At 35.8% G+C, this 25,474-nt stretch overlaps 1 protein-coding gene across 4 annotated transcripts in view; it reads left to right on the top strand.

Moving 5' to 3' along the window:
- Positions 1-24,970, top strand: part of LOC136034357 (katanin p80 WD40 repeat-containing subunit B1-like) — a 202,235-nt gene extending 177,265 nt beyond the window's left edge. For all 4 annotated transcript variants that reach the window (XM_065715489.1, XM_065715488.1, XM_065715491.1 and 1 more), the window contains one exon: positions 20,042-24,970. In XM_065715489.1, the coding sequence (XP_065571561.1) occupies positions 20,042-20,174 (133 nt within the window). In that variant the 3' untranslated portion in view covers positions 20,175-24,970. The remainder of the gene's footprint in view (positions 1-20,041) is intronic.
- The last annotated feature ends 504 nt before the right edge of the window (positions 24,971-25,474 follow it).

The following is a 25,474-nucleotide window of genomic DNA, read 5'->3' as shown; positions in this document are numbered from 1 at the left end:
CACTTATGGTGGCTGGGCCAAAAGTTGGGCATGATGTCTTCTCGAAGCTTAGAGTTGGGACAGGTAATGGCCAGTGGAGTCAAGTCAGGAAAATTTAGGGGAGAATCTTGGGGAACATTTTTTTTCATTTTTTCAGTAAAAATACGAAAAGGGCACTTGTAAATCAAGATACCTTCAAAAAATGGCATTTCCAAAATCTTGAGGGGGAGGGGTGAAAAATCTGGAGGGCAAGGCTCTTCCCCAATTGACACCACTGGCGGTGGCTGGGCCAAAAGTTGGGTATGATGTCTTCTCGAAGCTTAAAGTTTTCATCCTTTAACTTTGAGGGTACGTTTTTGTTTCTAAGTTCACATCAGAAGCTGACAAACAGTGCGACAGTTTTATTAATGGAAATTACTTTATGGAAATTTCCCGCTTTCTGCAACATATTCAATAAACTGTATCTTCAACATATTTTCCAAAATATTTAAACAGTTATACTTTGACCGATGATAATAAAAATTAATAAAATATATTAATAAGTGTAATAATAAAACAAGAAATAGAAACCGCTTACAATCCAACTCATAACCTGATACTTGTCTGTTGACAAAAATATATTAAGCTTGACCTCAACCAATTCCATTTCTGGTCTGGTCTAAGAATTATGGTAAGGGTCCTGGCAAGAATTCTCCCCACCCCCCTCAACGTTATCTTCTCCTGTTTGTGGAAGAAAAGACGTGACCTTATTTGTTTTGTTAGCTATTGACTAACAACATTAAAGGTAATATTGGTCTTCTTAGCATTAACGCCGTATAATTAAAACACGAGTGCAAAAAAAAATTGAAAAATGAGGAATCTGACAGGTTCTATTAGTGAGGTATGAGCCTTCTTGAGGTATGAGGTATTCAGGAGGTTCTATTAGAGATGTATGAGCGTTCATAGCTCTGGCTTGTAAGGCATAAGTAGTTGAATGACCAAAACTGTCCTGATCTGCTATATTTACTTTTGATAAATGATTTCTGCATATATTTTGAGGAGGTTCAATATTTTGAACCTCTTCAGAGTATTTCACCTAAAATAGTTTAGCGGAGGTTCTGTTCCTAACGACTTTCTACAAAAAATGGGTGTTAAATAAAGATAATTATTTCAGAGAAGTGCTGTTGGTGGGGGAGTTAAACAGAAAATTCTCCAGTAAGTAGATGGAGATCCGGCTAGTCATCGAAAAATCTTGAGTTTAACTTCCACGCCAGCAGTAATTTTAAGGCCGTAGTAGTTTTGTAAGTAAAACTGAACTAATTAATTATATATTGTTTCTTCAAAATGAGTCCTAGGTTTTAATTTTCCAAACTCTCTTACACATTTTCCTGCAAAGTTGTAGTTTTTGTTCTATTCCCAAAATCTTGTTCGAGAATTGGCAAAAATTAAATAAAGAATTTTTAAACCTTCTGATAGCTGAAACGCCTTCTTTTTTCATAAATCATTAAAAAATAAATTTTTTTCATATTTCGACAAACTCAACGGAAGCCTTCCAAACTGAAACTTCTTTGAGATTGCTATAGATTTGCAAAAGGAGGTCATGAATGCATTAGAATGCTCTAAGCCGCGTATACTGTCCCCCAACCACGGATGCCCTAGAGGTCGCTCATCCTTGCAACTCGCCTGCCACCCATATTGCCAAATCTAGGAATATAATCGGAATTCTCCTTTGAAACAAAAAGTTGTTTATTTATTTGAAATTGCTTTATAAGTGTGCGAAAAAGCTGAAAAGTTGCTAAGTCAAAGGATTCTTAACGACGATGAGAGAATCGCGTTTTTGCTGATTTGCAAGAGTTAGAAGATAATAGTTCGGGCTCATAGTGATGAGCTTTTATTACATGGATCGCTTTTTGAATGTCTGGATAAGTTTTTTTTTCCATTTTTTACATTGTTAGGGAATTCTTTTCCCGTATTGTTTGTTTCTGTTTTTTTCTTCATACCTGTATAATTTCTTTTTTCTTTAGTTTATTCTTTCCCTGGATTCAAGATACATTCAGAATATATTTTTAGTCTAGAAAATTTTGAGCATGGCCTTATTTCCTTTTCTTTGCATCTTTTCTTTATCCTTATGTTATTGTTTTATCATTCATATATATATATATATATATATATATATATATATATATATATATATATATATATATATATATATATATATATATATATGTATATATGTATATATATTAGATTATTATCAATATTATCCAAAGAAAAATTTTCCAATTTTACCGGCCGAAATATAGAAAGTGAACTAGAAATTTAAATTGGTAAACTCCTTGGAACGACACTTTGTGAAGGCTGGAGGACCAAGCTGTCTATTAGAGAGCGTGAGACTAGCGGCAACACATCCTTGAAGTTTTCATTCTGCTATTTCGCTAGTATTTATGTAACAAGTCTCGATATTAATTCACGATTTTTTTTTCTTATTGATATGACAACGGATTTTCACGTAGGCCTGAGCTTAACTGTACGTATGATATGGTTGCCATAGGGCGGTTTTAATGCATTGTTCAATATTCATACGATTTATTGGTTAGCTAAGAAATATATCTGGTTAGTTGTTAAGAAGAGAAATTGAGGTGATTATCTTTCTACTTGGTATTGATGGTTGGTATTTCACTTTTTATTTGTCCGACCGTCATTCCCAAATTATTTAGAGTGGACGCTCGAAGTTTTTTTTTTTATTAATGAGGTGTTTTTTTTTTTTTTTTTTTATTGAATGAATATTTTTTAATGTGCATTATTGATTAATTACCTTCAAGTAGACCTCTTAGTTATGGTTAGAAAACCATATCTTTGCCAAATGGTAAAGGAAAATCGAAGAAAAAACTATTTTGCAAAATAATAAAATTTATTTAATTTACGATTAAAATTTACCTCTAAGTCAACCCATTTTTTTAGAGGGCCTAAGTAGAAAGGAAGTCTCAGTTTGAAATTCCGGCCATCGGATAAGGGATATTAACTTAGGACCCCTTTATTTATGCTTACCAAGATATTTTGATAAAATGTGGGTCTGACAATTGATCACTCTGGGGTTCCATGATGTCTTAAACCGGCCCTGAATATGATATAAGTCTTTTCCCACGAATATCTTGTCCTTGAACTCCTATGATAACATTCTGCTAGAATCAGATTGTAATTTCATTTTCAATTTATTTTTTCTTGGACTAATTGCACTATAGACGTCTTTCTTTGATTTTCCCCACATGTCAGACCATTATCCCTTCTATCATCAGACGGTCTTTTAACCGAAATCAAGGCCCCCAAAAAAAGAATAATCTTCTGATTATATACTTTGATTAGCCAGTACATTTTTGCCTTAAGGCTGGTAACTTTCTTTGAAATACCAGAAATTTAATTATATCATACTTGCTAGTAATGCATACGAATTTGCAAAGAAATATGCATCTGACTGAATATCTTCGAGGAATCTTCTCGAAAATTATAGTGGGTTTTCACGCAGCTCTGTGAGTTACAATTTGCTAGACAAAGTCTAAAATATTAGAACAAGCACTCACGCTACGTGGGGGCCTTCGGGCCTATGTTCACTCCCCGAAATCGCAACTTTTTTACATATTTACTGTAATTTCTTATATTTCCCCCGTAAACTGTCCATTTTGGTTTTACTTAAATGAGTGCCCCTGCCCCAAGTGTGTCCCCTCAAAAATATACTCATACATACTTGGCTTAGCAGGAAAGCCAAGCACAACTTGCCAACTTTCCAGTTGAAAAGAATGGCTGTATTTTACCAACACGGCCATATTGGAGAAAGACTTTCAATAGTCTTTGGCCCCGCCATCATATCGATAACTTTAGTATACAATTATAATTCTCTAAAAACTCAGGTAAGTTGAGTTTTCAGAAATATACAAGATGGTAGATATGACACGAAAAAGACATATGGGAGCTCACCAAGCAAAAGAGTAATTTTTGTTGTTGTTCGAAGCGGGTGGGGTGGGGTTAATTCTCCTATATACACCATGGAATGTGATATATCGTCCCTATTATGTCTAAAGGTCGAATTCGGACACCTTTAAGATAATTGCCCAAACGCGTTTGCTAAGCTGTTCTCAAAGGGATGATCAGCAGCACAGCGATCCATGTTTGATCACACTTGGATCCTCCTGCTCTAGATTTCCCTACTTTATCGTCCCTTTGAGAGCAAATGGTGTTTGGAACACCATTTAAACACCATTAACACCAACACCATAAACACCAAAACACCATTAGCAAATGGTGTTTGGCAAGTATCTGAAAGGTGACAAAATATGTCAGATATGTCCAGTAGGCGTCATTGCGACGATGTGTAAAAAGTGTATTTTGGTATGCTTGTACTATATACTTTTGTCTTTCAGCTATTTACTCAAAACCGTAATTCTTAATGGTGCATAATTGATCAGAAAATAATTCAATTAACTGGCCTCTCGGAGCTAATTACGGACTTCCGAAAGCTTTGTTTCGTTCTGTAAAAAGAAAAAAAAAGTTGTGTGTGTAGCGAATACAGATGCCTCCGACATTGTAAAGAAATGAATCAGGCCTGACATTGATGGCTGACCATCAATGCGCTACAAATAGTGCATCTTTAGACATTTAGGTTTAAATTATGCGCATCAAACTGAATTTAGCTAGTGTCTTATGAGGTTTGATATCTTTAAATTCAGATTCCAGTTGTTCCTTTTTTTTCTTTGGAATTAAAATTTTTAAAACCATAGAAATATTTTACCAGAGTCAAGAAGCCCAGTCTACTTTGCTTATGTTTTTTATTTTGCGATTGTGGTCATTACGATAATGAAAATAGAAGAATATGAAAATAGAGGAAGATCGGACAAGAGGTTTTGTGCGTCCTCAACACCAGTTCGCGGGGCTACTGTGATGAAACTAGTTTTGACAATGTATGCGTTAAAAACACGTATTATATCCAAGTGCCGAAACTCCTAAAAGCATAGAAAAATTAACCAGGCCAGAGTCGTACTCTTCGTGACGCCGAGCATTACTTTTACTTGCTTGACTTCAGACTCCGGTCGCATGGATGGCGGTGTAGAGAGCGTCGGAACTTTATTTTTCCGGGCAGACCGTTCTGCTGCTATAAGGGGAGTCCTATCAATGATAAATTCGCCTATATTAAGGAACTTCTTTAGGCTGTCCTTTTACCTGGTCCGAGATCTACCCCTTGGACACGATCATCCATTAGATGCGGGGTGGGAGTCGTATGTAATTCGAGCAGGAGCTGTTGGTGGAATTCGAAGGAGGTGCCCAAACCATCTGAGCCGCTGCCTAATCTTATTTGCGAATGGCACCTATTGAGTAAGGACAGGGAGCCATCTGTTACTCACAAAATCTTCCCAGCGAAGGCCCCTCGATTCGATGGAGTTGTTTCGTCTGTCAGATGACGCCAAGCTATTTCAATAAAACTTGCTTCACCCCCTTCTGAAGTTTGAAAGAAAGTTTGTGCTTTTGCCACAAAAAGTGTGTAGCTTAACTTTAGTCTATCATTAATATGAATGAAAGAATTAAACTAAATCCCCCCCCTGGCCCCCTGGCTGCACTGGTCCTTGTTATGATTAATAATTTGGTAGCGCATCTACTATTAATATGTTTCATAGATTTCGAAAAGCTAGGCTATTAGACGAGAATCTTCAGTCTAGCATTAGCATGAACGGAAGACTTAGACTCAACCCCTCCCTGCCGACGCTGATCCTTATTATGATTATTAATTTGTTGCTACAACTACTATGCGCGTATCTTAGATGTTTCAAAAATCTAGGCTTTGTACAATTACTATATTTTATATATTTCTAAAAGTTATGTTGTTACCCTGAGAACTACTGTCTTATCTAGTCGTAAGAATGCGGTTTGCAGTTTGAAATGATTCCTTATCAAATATAGGAGAAATTAGCTAAATTGTAAACAGTTTTCTAACAATATATTATTGTGACGTCTCCGGAAACCTTGTTTCTGGTGTCTGTGAGAAAGCTGTTGACTTATGATAAATAGGCTACTAAAAGAGTTGAGGAGTTGTCAGTCTCCGCTACTTAATGTACATCTTTAAACGTCACTTATCATGTCATGTATGTCACACCTCACCCCTGTGCTGGCACGCTCCATGGATACTGTGGCTCCTTGTGCCATGTATGGCAGGACTCTTTGATGCGTAGCACGCGCATCGCTGTGTACAATGTTTTTAAAGTAGTTGACCCCTTACAAGAGTAATGAATGGAGGCGCATTGGTAAATATTGATCACATAGTTTGCTAAAGTCGTATTGTAAAGGTGGCCAATAAGAATTCTATTTCCTTGATAATATTTGTTTTCGTATCCTTAAACCAAAATTTTTGCAATTGTTATTTGAATCTATAGATGCTATTCCCGCACTATCGATGAGTGACTTCTTAGATATTTACGGCCTTCCGCACACTGAGGTTCTCTTATTTGGTTGTGTTTGGCTTTTCGTGCGCCTAGCTTGAATACTGTCATAAATTATGGTATTCCAGCCTGATTTCAGTTTGGTGATCTTGTTTTGTTACAATTTTTAAGGTATATGCTTAAAATACGGAAGAAAACCTGAAAAACAAACCTCTACTGTAACCTAAAAGGTGTTATAGAAGTCACCTTTTGATTTGTTCTCGTTCGAAACGCAATTTTTATTTTCACTTTCCACTTAATATCAGTAGCTTCAACCTGAGATTAGTCGTTAAGTTTAGCGGTAATAAAAATACTGATTTTCTGTTATTGAATTAATGCGAACTAAAGTGGAAATTGCACTAGTGCGTGCTTAATAGTTTGTTACAAGACCTTCGAGAATTAAGACTGGGCCTCGGGGAAATTTTTAGGCCACTTTCCTACTTCTAATCTACTTACAATGTAATATCTTACCAATGGAATCTGCTGTTTGATAGGCTACGGTTCCCATAAGTTAGCTGTTTGAGAAGCTAAGCACCGTGGCGGTCTTGGCTTCTCTTGTGTCTTGGGAAAATCTTGATTAGCACCTCCCCTCCCCCTTATTTCCCAAAAAATTACAAGCCAAATTTTAACAATTTTCGTTTATTAACGAAATTTTCCCAACTGCGCCCTCTACTTTATTTTAATAAAAATAAAATTTAAAAAACAAAAGGATTTTAACTGATTATTTATTTGAAATTTTGCACTTGGGACAAGTGTTCCCTCTGTCTCTCCGCCCTAAAATCGCCTCTGGCTACGGGTTTCAACATAATATTGAACGCTATATTTCACAAGAAATCGATGAACTATATTGAACTTATTGTCCGGCATTATTTTCTCAGTAATTCAAGTCCCAAAATATCTTACTATGTAAGGGTGGCCACACGGTGAGATAGTGTCCTTTTCCTCAAGAAAAATTCTAAGGATCTGGATTATTTTCGTGTAATTTGTCTATTTTATAAATGGATATTCTCCTCCCCCCCCAAAAAAAAAATCCTAATATATACTATCCTAATATATACTAATCCTAATATAAAACGATTCTATTACCATCATTAAATCCAACCAAGACCTCCCCTGCATCCACTCCCAGCTATGGGTCCCTAGTTTAAAGTATGGTTTCAGTTGTTTAAAGAAAAAGACATATTTACTTTCCGCCATTGTTTGCTAATGAGGTTATCTTTATGGGTTTATAATTGACGATAACACGAGAATGAATGAAAATAATATTTCATCGAAAGCATTATTTGCATTTTTGTTTTAATTCAATCAAATTATGTCAGATTTCCTTGAATTGTTTGCATGTCTGCATTCTTAGGCGATAATTGTCTTTTGACAGGTTGTTTAAATATCATGATGTCATAATTTCTCGTTTATTTCTGTTCATGTTTCTTTTTACCGAAAAGCTTTAAGATTGGATTTTATTTCTTTTCTGAGTTTGATTCGGGTGTGTATGCAATTTTTTTTTTTTTGGGGGGGGGGTATAATAAGTAGGCTGTATCAAATTTTATTTGATAATCTGATTAAGAAGTACCCATGCCCCCCTGGTATGATTATCCAGGTTAAATAGTTTGTTTTTGTTGTGCTTTTTTTCGGACCTTTTATGCATTAAGAAATCTGAACCGTGTCGAAATGGAAAAGAATTTGCCAGGTTTTGTTTTAGACACAGAGAAGGATTTATTTACGAAACACATAATAAATAAAAAAAAATTATTGGTACCTCCCCTAAAAAGCAAAGCTTATCCATGGGGTAACTGTCTGTTTCTGTAACTATATACTGATAATACTGTTCTTAACCACAAACAAGGACCAGACAAACAAAACACGTACTCATACACCTGAAGCCCCTGAAATATTGCCATTATTTCTTGCATTTTTCTTGTCATTGTTTCTTGCACAAAGTTTTTCAGAATTTCCTGCTTTTGTAGATGATATATATAGTGGTGGCAAACCACTGCACGGCTACTCGGCAGGCTTGTATATTTTAATTCTCATTGTCGCTTGTCTTCTAACCGCAGACAGTGTGAGCCTCATCTTTATTTTTGGTGTCACCATAGGTTTGATACAGCCATCTTGGAAAAATAAGATATTTTTCTTAAAATTATGACCTATTTAGATCGTTTTTGTGGCCACAATAAGATGTTTTGTTGATAGTTGTCAATGCTTCCTTCCACGCAGCATTGTATGTTCGTCGTACATTTTCAGGTGGAAATAGATCATTTAAGCTACGTTGTCTTTAACAAAGACAAATTTTTCGGTGGTGTTATTTTTTGGTTGGGGGGGGGGGTACAAAAACCTAAAAACCATCAAAATGTGTTTATGCATTTTTATGACGTTTTTAGGAGCTGAACAAACATTTCCCGGGGGGGTCAAACCCCCTGGATACGGCCTTGAACCTAGTTTGCTCTTTACTAAATTGCGTCTGACAACACGCTGCAATCATAATGTATACACATCGGCCTTTTCATGAGAAAAATAAAGCTTGTCGGATAATTAGTTTTTCTTGCAACGATATTACTGTCGGTCGCAAGTATTGCTATGATTGTTTATGATGGGTAACAAAATGATTTTCATAAGGACTTTGATACGGTTATAGTTGTTAGGACGGGCAACGCCAGGTGTTGATCCTTCCTGCTTTTGAGAAATGTGAAGTCGTCTTTCAATTTGATTCGGAGATTTGTAGGCCTTTTACAGAAAATCGGTCAACCCTCCCCGGAAAGGTAACCCCTTGCAAGATACCCTACCTTATGTTTCGAGCCTCTATTGTTGGTATTCTTAGTTGGACAATGTGTCGTAAATTGTGTATTGACGTATATGTACATATCTTGGATGTCAGGCTGTTCGAAAATTCTCTGCTTGTGACTTTTGTTAAGACTGAAATTTAGATTTCCTCTCATCAAGCTGTATCAAGAATAAAATGTATCAAGATGTAGTATAATGATAAAAATAAAACGTACCAAAATACAAATAAGATATATCAAAATATAATATAAATAAAATGTAAGTTGTAAAAATTTGATTTATGTGGTTGACTGTGTTGTGTAGAGAAGATAGTATAAAACCTTGCCTCGGCACTCAGCCGCTTAAGACAGAAAGGCTTGCTTACAGTCTGAAATGAAAATGTCCATAAAAGCGAATTTTCTGTCTCCTTACTCCTGGGATATTAACTGACGGTGCAAATTATACCCACTTGATATACGAAATCCCTTAGGATTTAAGGTTATTTTATAGTCCCATTGCCCTGGTGCAATCTGAGACGTTTTTTCTTGTTTCTTCTCAGTGACTTGCCTAGCAAATAATTCTGCAAGTTTGGCTGTTGTGCAATATGATGTGCTTAGGACTTCCTGGGCACAACGAGGACAATCTCTTGTGTCTGGAGCTGTAAGGACTGTGAGTAGAGTCTGACTAAAAAGGAAAATGGCGTAAAAAGAAAACTACTCCACACCTAAGGAGAGATTAAAATACCTCTCCGTAATAGTTATTGCACAACTATTCACCACTGTCCCTAAATCAATTAAATTTAAACTGAATCATCCTTGTCAAATGAAAATTAAATATGATTTTCCGCAACGTCCGTTTATTTTGTATAAACTGTATTTATTCTAGGAGTGATATAGTCAGTGATGTCGATTTACAAAAACTTTGGAAGGGAGAAATGAATTCTTCAAAATCTAGCAGGGGCGAATTTGTCGTTTTTTTAAATTTAATCAGTGAAAATACCAAAAGAAGTTTTTTCAATGCCCCCAAGAAAGGCATAATAGGGGTCACAACCCCCCCCCCCAACATCGGACACTACTTTATATAGTTGAGCCTACTAGAACCGTATATGATTTACTTCCCTCAGAACATGTTTATGTTGATAATGCTTTTTGATTTTAACAACCAAGCTTCACACCTATTCGAAAAGGGATATCTCCATATGAGATTCCAAAATTAATGTCAGAATTCTGCCAGCATATCCGTATATAAGACATAGATCCATGCCATGTCCAGTTGTGATGCCACTAACCAGATACATACACAGGGATAGCTAGACTTCCTTGAAATGTCGTTTTTCTACTTCCTCATTATTTACTTCACGGGGGCACAGGTGCATATGCCCCCAAAAGGTCTAAAGCTGCACAATTTAGGGGTAGAGGGGCGAAAATATAAATGGGGGAACCCAAGTCTCGATGCTATAGGTGCACTCACCTAACCTGAATTCTGTATCTAACCGTGCCTATCCTTAAATGAAGGAAAAGCAGAGTTTTGGTGTGTCATTACAATGCAAATTTGACCTTTTGATAATCAGGTAAAATTTATTATTTAAATTTGACCTGAAGTGCACTTTGCTTGGTTGCAGACTTCTATTCCCCATCAAATTTTTCTTTATCATTCTGAGTTAAGATACTCGTGCACAAAAAAAAATGATTATTCATCAGAAAATTAGCTACGAAAGGTTATCTTGATAATGTCAAGATCAACAACCGAATTTGCAAAACTTTGTAGCCATTCTTATCTGTTTTTCAATTCTATATTTTTTTCTTATTTTAATGTGTCTCGTATTCTTTAATGTATATATCAGTGGTTGAGTTAAGAGGGCGAATTAATTACCTGTATATTTTAAATTTGTCCCAGAACATTGTAATTTCCTTTTTTCTGAATGTGGCAAAATAACCCAGTTTTTTTTTTTTTTGCTTTTTGGTCTAACAAAGTTAACTTTTGTTCTTCAAGAAATTTGTAAATTGTTACAAGCCATCCCGTTGTGTGCATTAAATTAAAAACAACCTTTTCAAACACGATTAAAGTGTGATGTTACGTTTCAAGGCATATTTTATTCAGTCGTTTATGGGGGGGGGGGTTACTACCTCGCTCTTTAAGCTTTAGTTTAACTTTAATTTGTATGATGCATATGACAAAATGTACAATTTATTAGTATACAGTATTTGGGCATGAATTAATGTTACGTGGAATTTTCAGACAAAGTTCTTGCAATTTCAATTTGGCTTTTGTAGTGTTACGTTAAAATCGTGCTAAATCAGCTAAATAATGAACTTGACTTTTCGCCAATCGGGTGTAACTGTAGTCCGGCTTGGGAATAAGGCTGTCGCTAGGTAACAGCTCACCCATTAGCCAAATTAAGCTAGTCTATAACTTCTAAGCGACCGTTGACCCAGGTTATCTTTCAGCAATTGAGTGAAAGTCACCATATGGAGTCCATGCTCTTTTAAAATAAGTCCATGATCTTTTAAAATAAGTTAGCTAAATACTTTCAAACTGAGCAGTTCTCTTAGTATATTATTTAATTGGAGCTGCAATAAATTAATTTTGCTTTATTTCTTATCATGCGTGCCAATTTATGAAAATGTGGGGTGGGCAAGGATTATTCATTTTTTTTTTTCAAATGAAGACAAAGAGAAAGTTTTCAAATGAAGACAAAAAGAAGCTTGGAGGTGGAGTCAGTTTTTATGGCACTTGGTATTAACCAAGTGACATATAGCAGTCGCCAATTCTGTCGGTCTGTCTGTCGGTCTGTCGGTCCTGGTTTTGCTACTTTAGGCACTTCCAGGTAAGCTAGGCCGATGAAATTTGGCAAGCGTATCAGGGACCGGACCAGATTAAATTAGAAATAGTCGTTTTCCCGATTTGACCATCTGGGGGGGAGTGGGGGCCCGGTTAATTCGCAAAAAATAGAAAAAATGAAGTATTTTTAACTTATCAGCGGGTATTTGGATCTTAATGAAATTTGATGTTTGGAATGATATTGTGTCTTAGAGCTCTTATTTTTAATCCCGACCGGATCTGATGACATTGGGGGGAGTTGGAGGGGGAAAACCTAAAGTCCCGGTTTTGCTACTTTGGGCACTTCCAGGTAAGCTAGGACGATGAAATTTGGCAAGCGTATCAGGGACCGGACCAGATTAAATTAGAAATAGTCGTTTTCCCGATTTGACCATCTGGGGGGGGGAGAAGGGGCCGGTTAATTCGGAAAAATAGAAAAAATGAAGTATTTTTAACTTATGAGTGGGTGATTGGATCTTAATGAAATTTGATGTTTGGAATGATATTGTGTCTCAGAGCTCTTATTTTAAATCCCGACTGGGTCTGATGACATTGGGGGGAGTTGGAGGGGGGAAACCTAAAATCTTGGAAAACACTTAGAGTAGAGGGATCGGGATGAAACTTGATGGGAAAAATAAGCGCAAGTCCCAGATACATGATTGACATAATCGGAACTTATTTGCTCTCTTTGGGGTAGTTGGGAGGGGGGGGAGTAAGTCTTAAAAATTAGAAAAATGAGGTATTTTCAACTTACGAACGGGTGATCGGATCTCAATGAAATTTGATATTTAGAAGGATATCGTGTCTTAGAGCTCTTATTTTGAATCCTGACCGGATCTGGTGATGGGGGCGGGGAGTTGGGAGGGGGAAACCTAAAATGATGGGAAACCCTCAGATTGGAAGGATTGGGATGAAACTTGGTTGGAAAAATAAGCAAAAGTCTTGCATACGTAATTTACATAATTGGAACGGATCCGCTCAATTGCGGGGGGGGGGGGGGTAATTCTGAAAAATAAGAAAAATAACGTATTTTTAACTTACGAAGGAGTGATCGGATCTTCATGAAACTTCATATTTAGAAGGACCTCGTAACTCTGATATCTTATTTTAAATCTCAACCGGATCAAACGTAATTGGGGGGGGGGGCAGTTGGGGAGACCGGAAATCTTAGAAAATACTTAAAGCGGTGAGATCAGGATGAAACTGGATGGGAAGAATAGAAACCTGTCTAAGATACGTGACTGACATAACTGGACCGGATCTGCTCTCTTTGGTGGAATTGGGAGGGGGGAGGTAATTTTGAAAATTGAGGTATTTGTAACTTACGAAAGGGTGACCAGATCTTAATGAAATTTGATATTTAGAAGGATCTTGTGCTATAAAGTTTAACTTTAGGTTCTGACCTTCTCACAAGTGCCAAATGAGCTCTTGGCTCTTCCAACCTCATCCAAATGAGCTCTTGGCTCTTCCGACCTCGTACCATATGAGCTCTTGGCTCTTCCGACCTCGTCACAAGTGCCATATGAGCTCTTAGCTCTTGTTTTTTATGAAAATAACAAAAAACTTATTTTTTCAAGCCTAGAGTTCAATTGCCGCTCATCATGCTTATCCTAATTTGCGCCCCCTGTTTCGTAGTGTCATTTATTTAAATAAAGAGCAAAAGTCCCCCCTACTAGGAGCCCAACTTGATTAAGTCCACCTTTTACCCTTTTTGGTAAATTTAGCTATCAAGAAATTTGAATCAACCGTATTTGCTTTTGTAAGGACACTCAACCAAAATATGGATTGGACAAATGCAAAAACGGCAGGGATATTTTTGCTACCGAATCTTCTTAGTGGCCAATTATATCATTTCCCCGCTAGAACGTACTAGGGCAACTTTAAATCTTATAATCGTGTATTATCTTCCATCTTTTTTGCAATATTCGTGCGTTTGTTTGTCCTTGTTTATTTGCTTGTTTTATCTGTTTTCAAAAATTTACCCCAACCCCTCGAAAATACAATTTGACTCACCCGTGTACAGTTTTTTTTTGTAATTTTCTCAGAACTTGACCTACAGCCTTTTAGCTTGTATTAATTTTTATTTAACAAACATCTTTTTTACTTGCACCCAGTGAAGCGTAAATCTGATCCTAATCTATTTCGATTCTGTACGCTTTTCAATTTGTACTCCTTTTAGGTGGGGGGAGGGTTGAGATTCTGTATTAAGAGGATTAAAACCTTTTTTTTTAATGAATGCAACAAGTGTTCTGCTTCTGGCGGGGTTTTATTAGGGTTGTAAACCATGTGAAAAATCCTTTTCTTTCTTAAGGAGTCATAAATTAATTTATGACCGCATAGTTGGTTTTTTCCTTTTTCTGATTTTTTTTTTCATGGGTGATGGTTTTGACAGGTACTTAGTACCAAGGTTGGCATCTGTCATCCAATTCTTGCTTTGTGTGAATTTAAACCATAACAATATATTGCTCGTTAGATTAGGCCTTGCCAGGGCCATCGGGAGTAAATCAGGACCTTAGACAAAAAAAAATATTTTGCCCTCTATTCCAAACAAGCATAAAAATAAAGACTTTCTTATTACTCATAATGTTGTATGATTTTTACTTTTCGGTTTTTGGGACCTTATTCCATTCACCCCTCTGATGGATCAATCCCATTTCCATTTATATGAGCAGTACCTATGGGTCATATAATCAATTCAATTTATTTATGACCTGTTGCATAAACAATTAGGAAAAGCAGCGTAAACAAAAATGGAGATTAAAACATAGGGACTCTCCCAATTAACAGCGGGGAGGGGGCTTCAAAAAAGTTGGATAAATGAATAACCATTTGTCCAGACTAAGTTGACGCCCTGGGTCTGTTTGGAATCTGTTATTAAAATCACTGAAATAAAACTAATATATATATATATATATATATATATATATATATATATATATATATATATATATATATATATATATATATATATATATATATATATATATATATATATATATATATATTTATACCGGAAAAAATAAGTTTACTTTACAAGCAACGGACAGTCTCGTCATGATTGCCCACATGTAATGAAGGGTAAAAATTCAAAACTACTGAAGCTCAATGTCTTTCCTCGCCTATGTAATGTCTTGGAGGGGTCGAAAACAAACGAAGGGACCCATTTGTAAGCACAGAAGGCATTAAGCGCCGAGTAAAGTATGACAACCGGTTAGTGCAGTAGGCCGCGCTCAAAAGCGCGAGAAGCAAGCTTGTCCTCAGCCAAGAGCAGATGAAGTTGGCCAGAATATATTTATAAAAGATATATTGTTATTATTATTACTATTTATTTGAAAACCAGTCGTATCATAGGCAGCGCAATAGTGCTGCCTATGATTTTATTTTTTTACTTTTAGTTTTTTTGGTTTTAGACCAGGGCACTTCGCATCGAAGGACTTGTCGTAGAAACTTCGAAAAGAGATCACTCGACTGGAAATTAAAAGGGCTAGTGTCCCTTTAATTGCCGGAAGTGATTGGAGGGCAACTACCCCGCCCCACGCCTCTTATTTACCCGAAATACTTTTGATAGAAATTTTGAGATGGCCATTTGTTGTCGTAGAAACTCCAAATAGGGCTCATTCAGTTGTAAAATTTAAAGGGCTAGTGCCCTTTTTAACTCTCAAAAGTGATTGGAGGGCAACCAACTCCCCTCCCGCGCGCATCATTTCCCCAAACATATTGAATCAAAATTTTGAAATAGCCATTTTTTCAGCGTTGTTAAAAGGTCTTGAAATTATGTCTTTGAGGATGATAATCTCCCATAACCATTAGAGCAAGGGTTGTAAGTTATGCCCCGTGGGCATATAAGGTTTTTCTAGAAAGGGTGGTCGTAAAAACTCCGGAGTTGGCTCATTTTATTGGAAATCAGAAGTTCTGGTGCCCTTTTTATGAGTCAAAGTGATCGGAGGGTAGCCACCCCCACCCCTACGTCTTGTTTTCCAAATTTTGAAAATAGCTATTTTGAATAGCTGAAAATAGCGTCAATTTTGAAATAGCTATTTGTTTTCACAGAAATAGCTGTTTGTTGTCCAAACTTCAAAAAGGCTCATTCAATTGGAAAATTGAAAAGGCTATTGTCTTTTTTATTAGTCTAAAGTGATTGGAGGGCAACAAGCCCCCCCCCCCACGCCCGTAGATTCTCAAAAAACATATAATAAAAATTTTGTTACCGCCATTGCGTTCTGCGTAGTTGAAAGTTATGGAAATTATTTCTTTGAGGATGACACCCCTCCCCCCCATAGCCCTCTGCCCAAGGATAGCACGTTATGTCCAAAGGGCATATAAGGTTTTTATGAAAAGGGTGGCCGTATAAACTTCGGAGTAGGCTCATTGGATTGGAGATCAGATGTTCCAGTGCCCTTTTAAGAGTCAACGTAATGGAGGACAGAAACCCCCACGTCGTATTTTCCCCCAGTGCATTTTGAGACAGGCATTTGTTCAAAAATAGTCCAAATATCGTATAAAAAGTAATTATGTCTTTGGGGATGTCAACCTCCCCACAGTCCTCATGACAAGGGCAGTAAGTTAGGCAATTCGTTCATAGCTTATTCATAGTAGATGTTATTGAAAAAGGTATGAATATTTGAACTTTACTTTCTAAAAGACGAAGGATATGCAGGTGAGCCTTTCAGAGAATGTTAGGGGAGTGTTGAACTAAATAACAAGAGCTAAGAGCTCATATGGCACTTGTGACGAGGCAAGAAGAGCTAAGAGCCAAGAGATCATATGGTATGAGCTCTAACAAAATTCTATAAATCAATATATTGATTTAAAAGAAAAATAAGAGGCTTAATGCCGGTCAGGATTTAAAATAAAGCTCTGAGTCACGATGTCCTTCTAAATATCGAAATTCATCAAGATCCGATCACCCACTCGTATGTTATAAATACCTACTTTTTTCTAATTTTTCCTCTCCCTTTAGCACCCCAGATGGTCGAATCTGGGAAAAACGACTTTATCAAGTCAATTTGTGCAGCTCCCTGACACGCCTACCAATTTTCATCGTCCTAGCACGTCCAGAAGCACCAAACTCGCCAAATCACGGAGCCCCTCCCCCAAAGAGAGCAAATCCAGTACGGTTCCGTCAATCACGTATCAAGGACATTTGCTTATTCTATCCACCAAGCTTCATCCCGATTCTTCCACTCCAAGTGTTTTCCAAGATTTCCCCTCCAGCTCCCCCCAGTGTCAAAAGATCTGGTTGGGATTTGAAATAAGAGCTCTGAGACATGAATTCCTTCGAGACATGAATTCCTTCTAAATATCAAATTTCATTAAGATCCGATCACCTATTCGAAAAATAAAAATACCCCAATTTTCATGTTTTCCAAGAATTCCGGTTTTCCCCTCAAACTCCCCCCAATGTCACAGGATCTGGTCTAAATTTAAAATTAGAGCTTTAAAGCGCAAGACCCTTCTAAATATCGAATTTCATTAAGATCTGGTCACCCTTACGTAAGTTACAAATACCTCAATTTTCAAAATTACCCCCCCCCCAACTCCACCAAAGAGAGCAGATCCAAAGAGACCATTTTGCTCATCATAGTAGAACAGTCCAGCAACTATTTCTTTAGAGATACTTGACATGTCCATCCCCCCTCCAAATATGCAATTGGACCATTATTCTTTAAAACTAAATGTTGCTTTAAACTAAACCAAAATGCATTGGGTTTATGGTTGCCAATAAGACACCCCAGCAATATATCAAGAACGACTGGGCGTATTAAGTTGAAACTTTTGGGGCTGCTACTGTTACTACTTCTACTCTGGCAATTTAAATAAATAAAAAGGGTTTAAGTATATCCAGGTTGTCAAAGAGCATTGATTGAATAATTTGGGAATAATATTAAATTTTATATTTCAGGTCAATTTCAGGAGTAATAACATTAAATTAAAGAATGCTGTTTGTGTCAGGATTAAAAATTATTGAAGAAGTTTCTCCAACATACAATGTCTTATACAATATCTTTCTCCAAATCTCCTAGAAAAAAACTGAAAAGATATAAAAAAAAATAAATATGAAAAAGATTATGTCGATAAAAAACGAACAGAAATTAATTTTAAAAAAATTCCACGAACCAAGATTTTTAAAGAAAAGTAAAGAGATCCATTAATCCAAAATGAGCAGAAATGGGGTCAAATAATCTTCCAAGCGAAAAGCTACCACAAATCTCTATTAATAAAAAAAGGAAACTCAAAACGAACAGAAATTAAAATAAGTAGCCGAGTACAACTCAAAACGATCGAAAACTAACATGAGTAGGGCTGATAACCCCCATGACTTTTCAAGACCAGAATATAATTTGCGCTTTACTGAAAACAAAATACGGTTTAAATGTTTTCATTTTTTCTTTCATAAATACAAATTTTTCAAAACTTTAAGGAATAAATATCAGTATATGGCAATTAAACTGATAATCCACGATGATCTTTTTTTTTAGTAAAGCGCAAACCTCAAAAAGTGCAACCTCTCTCCCCCTATTAATAGTCTGTCGTTTTTTACGAACTTCTGTGTATTCTCGGAATCAACTGCTGTCTTGAAGAAGATGCTGACGATAAAAAAGTTTAAAACTTCAACAGAAAAACATTAATCACAAGAAGAAGTATTCGACATTCTTGTGATTAGTTGTACTAGTTGACTAGTTCTAAAATTCTAAAATACGCCATGTTACTACTTTACGTCTGCCTATATTTAGTTGTTCCCTGAAACATTGGCCAAACCGGTGCATGGTGTATTCTGAACATGTTTTACCTTTATTTATCATTTTGTCCTTTTTCGGTGTTGCAAAGAAGTATAAAATTTCAGAAAACTATCTAATTACTTATTTTAAACGAAAAATGCTAATTTTTGGATGTCTTAAATTACTGGTGGGTTACTATTAGACGCTTACTTTTTTCCTTTTTTACATGGTTGGGTTTAAGCGAATACCTCACAGGTTAAATTAAGAAAAAATGAGTATGGAGAAATGGCAATAGGTACCCCAAAAAAACAGACAATGGAAAATAGCATAATCCACCTGGGGATTAAGGCAAGTCCAAGTCATAGCTACGGTAATCATGTGTAGCGGTATATGACGGATACGTTAATTATGCCACTGAAAGGCGAGTGCTATCGGGGAAAGTATGCTAGGTGTTTTCAGGGATTTTTACTACGGAGATTTTTTAGATATTTATTCGAGAGACTGAATATAAAACAATAAGCTTTGCGAAAATGGGTTTGATCCCTCTCTCAAGAGGTATAATAAATAAACAACTTTAATGCTTTTTAAGCGCGATAAAACCCTTGAAAGAAACCTAATGATAGTAAGTAAACAATGGAGCTGTCACCAAAGCAGGGTAAAGGAAGAACTTGGAATGAATCACTAAATAAAGGGGCAATTAAAATCAAGTAGTTGAGGGCATCAAGCCATGGCCAACTGTAGAAAAAGCCCAGACAGATAGTCCGAGTGAGTGAGAGGCAAATCTGGCATAAGCCCTTTTTAGGATTGTATAACAATGATGTCAGCTCTTTGTTGATAGATAAGTCTATCTATCATCCGTCTATACGTTATTCCTAGGGCAGAACTAAGGTAGATAGTCATAGAACTAAGGGATGAAAGATTGGATTGATTTTGGGTTGACGTGTGACGGACAATGTCCACTGTCCGTCTTCAAGCTGTTGACTTCAAGTGGCTTTGTTCGGCGGTGAGTTGTCAATAGTAGTAGTAGGAAATAGTACATTTTTGGCATCTTGCTTCTTTTCCAGTTTGTTTTTCGAGTTAACTTTATCGTTATGGCCTCGAGGGGAAAAAACATCAAAATAGTTCATCTTTTTATAAGACTCGTTATTCCTGAAAAATGGAATCAGCTAGCCCTAAAAATAGTGTCAGGCGTTTTTTTTTTTTTTTTTTTTTTTTTTTTTTTTTTTTTTTTTTTTTTGCTGTTTTCTAAAAGTCAAGTCTTTATGTATGTATGTGCCCCCTCAGTGCCTTCTTGAGCTATTGTTTATAATCGTTTTTGTATTTTAGGTACAACAAAAGTATGTCCTGTTATACCCAACTGCTGCCTGTCAAAGCCTTTGTTCAAAAACGTCAAGCAGTTGTGGGGAAGATAGGTCAAACCTTCCGTGAGCTCCATTTACTCTTACAGACTTTAGATTGACTAACCGATAATGAATTCCAGGCCAAACTTTGTAAAGCAATAAAAGAGAGTAATTCAGACTCGTATGTTTTCGGTCAAAATTTTGGTGTCAAAAATAGGAGATGGGTTTTGAGGAAGCCCATTTTGAAAAAATTGAAATTGAAACAGATTGACGAAATTGAATTGGAGAAATCGGAGACGACTGCGAGGAAACGATGGGACAAGAATGTTAAAACGATCTCATTGTCAAATGATGTTGATAATTTTTATAAACATTCCATTTCATTGCAGAGTGATGATGAATGTGATGAATTGGAGGGATTATTTGATTCTTTCGCCATAGCTCTTGGGATTTTAGCCTTTATTGTGCATATTCTTGGAATGTACTCTGCTGTATATTTCTCTTTCTTGTGATTTTTTTAGATAGTGAAATTAGTTGTTTGAATTTTCCCGAAAGTGTCTTGCTTCCAACAAGTTTTGTAACTATTTTTACAGTTGTTAGCATTTATATTGCTGAAAATTTATCTAACTCTCTCCCTCTTTTGTCAATGCTGGTATTTTAACATATTACTGTTATTATTGCTAAAGAATAACAACAAATTAATGCATGATACAACGACAACTCCTACTCAGATACTCAGAAGGTGCAATTTGGTCTGACTAAAAAAATTATTTAACTTTTTTGGTCTGATTTGTATTAATATTTTAAGAAAGAAACAATTTTCCGCGAAAAAAAAAATTCTAAACTTAACGAAATGTAAATCATTTTTTCACCATTGACTACAGATTTGAGTTAATTAACGATATAGTTATTTATGTTTTACTATCTCTTGTTTTTATCAGTCTTATTAGCAATACTTTGAGTTTCATTGTCGTTATTAACTATAGCAGTAATCAGGGTCTAGCAATATTCCAGTGGCCTATTATTTTTGTAGACCTATTAAATGATAAAGAACAGCATACTCATGTATAGATTTCTTGTTTTGGTGGAGAGGGTATAGACAAATACGTTTATTTCGGGCTTCAGATCTGCCCCCTCAAGATCTCAAACTTTCAATAATTTTCATTTATTTGGCCTGCTCTTTCCTTTTTTCGAATCCCTCCCACCTCCTAAAATATTCACCTGTTACAGATGTTCGCGGCACTCTCCTCTCTGACTGTGCCATAATCAAGTAACCACGTAGGAAGTATGATATGGGTGTACACAGTGCTGGCGATTTTGATGAATTTTGTGGAACCTAAGCGTAATATGATGGGTAAAATATAATAGGCATGACTTTGTTCCTCATTTTTATTTTTATTAAGGGTTTTTCAACTGGCGCTATTCAAAAATCTACTAGTTGTGCTGTGGAATCATGTAAGGCGGTTATACCTAGAAGGAAGGGACATGAGCTGGGCCCCGTGTCTATTTAATTAAAATGGGAAGTGTTGATCAAAGCTTTGTGGTTTTCAAATAAAAAATCGTAAAATATATCTATTGACACTTAGAACAAGCTATATACAAAGACCCCTTAAACTAGGCACATACAAGTTTGAGTTTATTTATTTACAGTGTATATACAATATAAAAAATACGAGACAAAGCATTCCGGCCCCCCCCCCACCTCCACCAGTGACTACTCGACCCGAAAACAGAGAATTTTATACAGATAAGGAAATTTGTTTTTGTTTTTTTTGGGGGGGAGGGGATATTAGGAAATATTAAATGTTATAATCTTAATATTAAATTTTAGTAATTTAAATTAAATTTAATATTAGTCTTCTTAATATTAAATCAATATTAAGAAGAAAAATGGCGATTTTCCCCTTCTCTCATCGTATCACCCTGATCATGTCCATGAGTCTTTTTTTATGTTTATATGGCCCAAAAACATGCGATTGATCTGGCCTGGACTTTGACAAGTTCGAATAATGATCCTCCATTAAACATAAAGAATTAAAACGCATCATCTATAGCCAAAAAAAAAAAAAATTTCTTGTGCTGGTACTTCGTAAAATATAGAAACCTGAATTAGTCTAATGAACTTTTATTAATTTGAAAAGAATGTTCATAAGCATCTGGTGGATCACAAATCAGTAGACAATGTGATGAAGAATGCAAAGATGTCATATGTATCATATTTGAAGCGAATCTAGGCCTAAAATCCCTTGGAAGCTGTTCTTAAGCAACAACGACGTCGTTTCAATGTTCCCTTCGGCGTAGGGGGCAAGAGATAAAAGTTTCCCTGTTGGGGCCGTGAATGAAAAAAAAAATTCTCCTAAAAACCAGATTTTATAAATTGATCTACGAATTTATAACTTAGGGGGTTGACTTTACCCTCTTCCATGCGAGATCGCGGGCCTGATAATTTTTCTAACTTCTTGGAAAATACGTAAGAGATTGTGTGCACCCAAAGACCCAATAACCGAGCATAGTGGCAAGTTTGAGTAAAGGAAACCGATGCTAATTAGACAGGCAAATGAATTTTTGTTCTTCTCCTTGCTAATTATTTCAAATACGTTAATTTTCACAAATTTTCGCTATTACAAATTATGCATAGATGCTTTGATATCAGATTTTGCACTTTCAGAAAAAAAGTTTTAGAGAAAACTTGATGAATAGCCTATCTTTTAATGGATCTTAATGGATTTATATGTTGTTTTTTTTTTTGGTAAATTGGTAAAAGGGTGTGTTCTTGTCTGAAATATACAAGTCAAATAGTACAAATACGCCATGTTGAAATTCGTCTCAATTCTGGAAAAAAAAATTCTACCAGACTGCCCCCCTCTCTGAACCGGATCTTTTTTCAAAACCAGAAAGATAAGGAACGTTATATAGAAGAGGGCCGTGACCCTTTCCTAAGATTAATAACCCTTTTGAAAAATGTTGAAACTGGGAAATAATGTAATTACAGTCTTTACACATGAAAATGGAAACATACTAGGGGCTGTTTTCCTATTTGTTCGCTATTATCTTTTGGTAAGTTTACATTTTATCATAATTTTCTCGTTTCCAGTTATGATTCTATAAGAAAAAAAAATTAATTGCAGCCGGTATAGCCGATCTCGCAGCTTCAGAAGCTAAGCATTTGATCAAGCAAACAAAAACGCAAATAAAAATTATTTTCGGGATAGAAGTAGTGGCAGTATAGTAAACAATTTTAAATAAAAAAAATAAATTGATTAGCAATGCGGCAAAAGCTAAGTTTCCGATAACGAAATTCCAAAAAAGTCACAAGAAAAATGGAAATGAAATTGTCAACCCTAGTGAGCTAATATAGATATGTATATATATATATATATATATATATATATATATATATATATATATATATATATATATATATATATATATATATATATGAAATCCTTTGTCCGTTATTGCAGCGGTTCGAGTCATGGTGCCGCTGGCTATTTGGTTTGGAACGGAAATCAGTGGTGTGACTCTGTAAGCTCATTCAGAGTCGGTCCAGCTCTAAATGGGTACTTGGTGAGATCTGGGTGGGGGGTAAAACAGGAAGGGTGTGCGAAATTACAGGACGGCTGGCCTCAACCCCCATGGCACTGTCTGACTGAGAGCCATGAAATGGAGATCAGCATCGCCGGTAGGGACTTTAAATTCTAATACCGTGTTTTTTTTACCTTTTTTTGTGTCAATTCACAAATATGCAGGGAGGGCCATTCCTTCAAATAGGGAGGATACTGTTATTTTCAGTTTTATTCGATAAAAACACCAACAAAGGCATTTTCACATTTTCACTCATTTCCAAATAAAATCAAGGGAGGGGGGAGTGAATTGACTTACATGAATAAATGTAACCAAGCGAATTTATTAAACTATTGTTAAAGATAAGAGTATGGGGATGAAACCATGTACCGAATGAAATACAGAGGAAACATTGCATGTCACGACTCGGGATATCATGACACATTTTTTCTGAAACCAAATACAGTGGCATCAGTTCACGAAAAAGTAGAGGGGAGGGGCAAAAGTATTTTTCTATGAACATACCAAAGAAGTTATTCTTCAAAGTCTAGGGCATAAATGCTCCCCCCCCTCCCGCCTACTGACAAGATAGGAACAAGAAAATAAAATAAGCTAACCTGATCCTATTTAATCTATTTCAAAAGTATATAATGACTTAGTTTAAAAGTATGTTTACTCTTAACCATGTGCGAGCCGCTCAGGTTCTTTCCTTTTTTGCAATATGATAAAACAAAATGCAATCAGAACCAAAAAGTATATTTTATTTTATGCAATTACTCCATATAGGCTATGTCCTTCCTTTGAAACTATTTAAAATATAAGCCTTAATTAATATTTTCTTTCGAGAATAAAAAAAAATACATGAACATATTTTTTTCTGTGTGAGTTTTGTAAGTGTCATTGGTGTTGCTGGGGTCGACTCCCCTCGCACATGCTGGGCTCCCCAGCGGATGAATGTCAGCGTTATTTGCACTTGATAATTTTATGAGTTAATTACGATAATGGCAAATGTCAGACTTAACTTATTGCTTTTCCTACAAACAAGATATCGTTCCACACAATTAAGTAATGTTGTCAAATGTCTGTCTGTTGTTCTTAAAAACTGCTAATTTGAAAATGCCAATTTTCATTTTATGTTGTTCTATTTATTTAAGAGTGAGAGAGGATGAACGTATGTAGGTTTTATTTTCGTAGCTCAAATGCAATTATTTTTAAATTGTTCTTTTCTAGTTGGAAAATATGTTAGTTGAAACATTGATAGTGATGATAGTGGATTCTAGTGTTTAAAATGACTCGTATATCTCGTTTTTTTCTGAAAATGCTATGCAATAAATAAAGTTATATTTCATAATTGACACGTTATTCTAATAGTGTTAAACTATATAAGCTGACTGTAAAACCATAGAGAAACAGAGGGACTACTCTACGAAAAAAATCTTGAGACTCAAAAACTGTTCATTTGTTTTTTCTGGCTTATAATTTCACACAGGTTTTAAAACCAATCGAGTTTTAGAAAGGCGGGGCTATTTGTCTCTTGCAATAAAGAATGAGGCAACTAACTTACGGAATCACTGAAATAAAGAGCAGGGTAAATTCTAGTTTAGTGACTTCTTGTTATCTCGGAAAGGGGTTAGGTTAGGAAAATGAAACTTTTGGGGATGGGTCTACAGGCTAAAGTATATTCCAGGAAGGTATTTTAAAGTAACCACCTCCACTCCTTCTCCCTCTAGAGGACCCTGAAATACGCCTAAATGACAGGTCTATACCTATTGAAATTTTGACAAAACAGCAATTTACCTTAATTTTCAGTTACCAGTTGCCTTTTCTCTGCCTTTAGTTCTGAAAATGCAATTCT

The sequence above is a fragment of the Artemia franciscana genome, chromosome 13 (assembly GCF_032884065.1).
Source record: "Artemia franciscana chromosome 13, ASM3288406v1, whole genome shotgun sequence".
Taxonomy (NCBI): Eukaryota; Metazoa; Arthropoda; class Branchiopoda; order Anostraca; family Artemiidae; genus Artemia; species Artemia franciscana.
The sequence above is the reverse complement of the archived record's forward strand: the minus strand, read 5'-3'. Positions and strand labels throughout refer to the sequence as shown.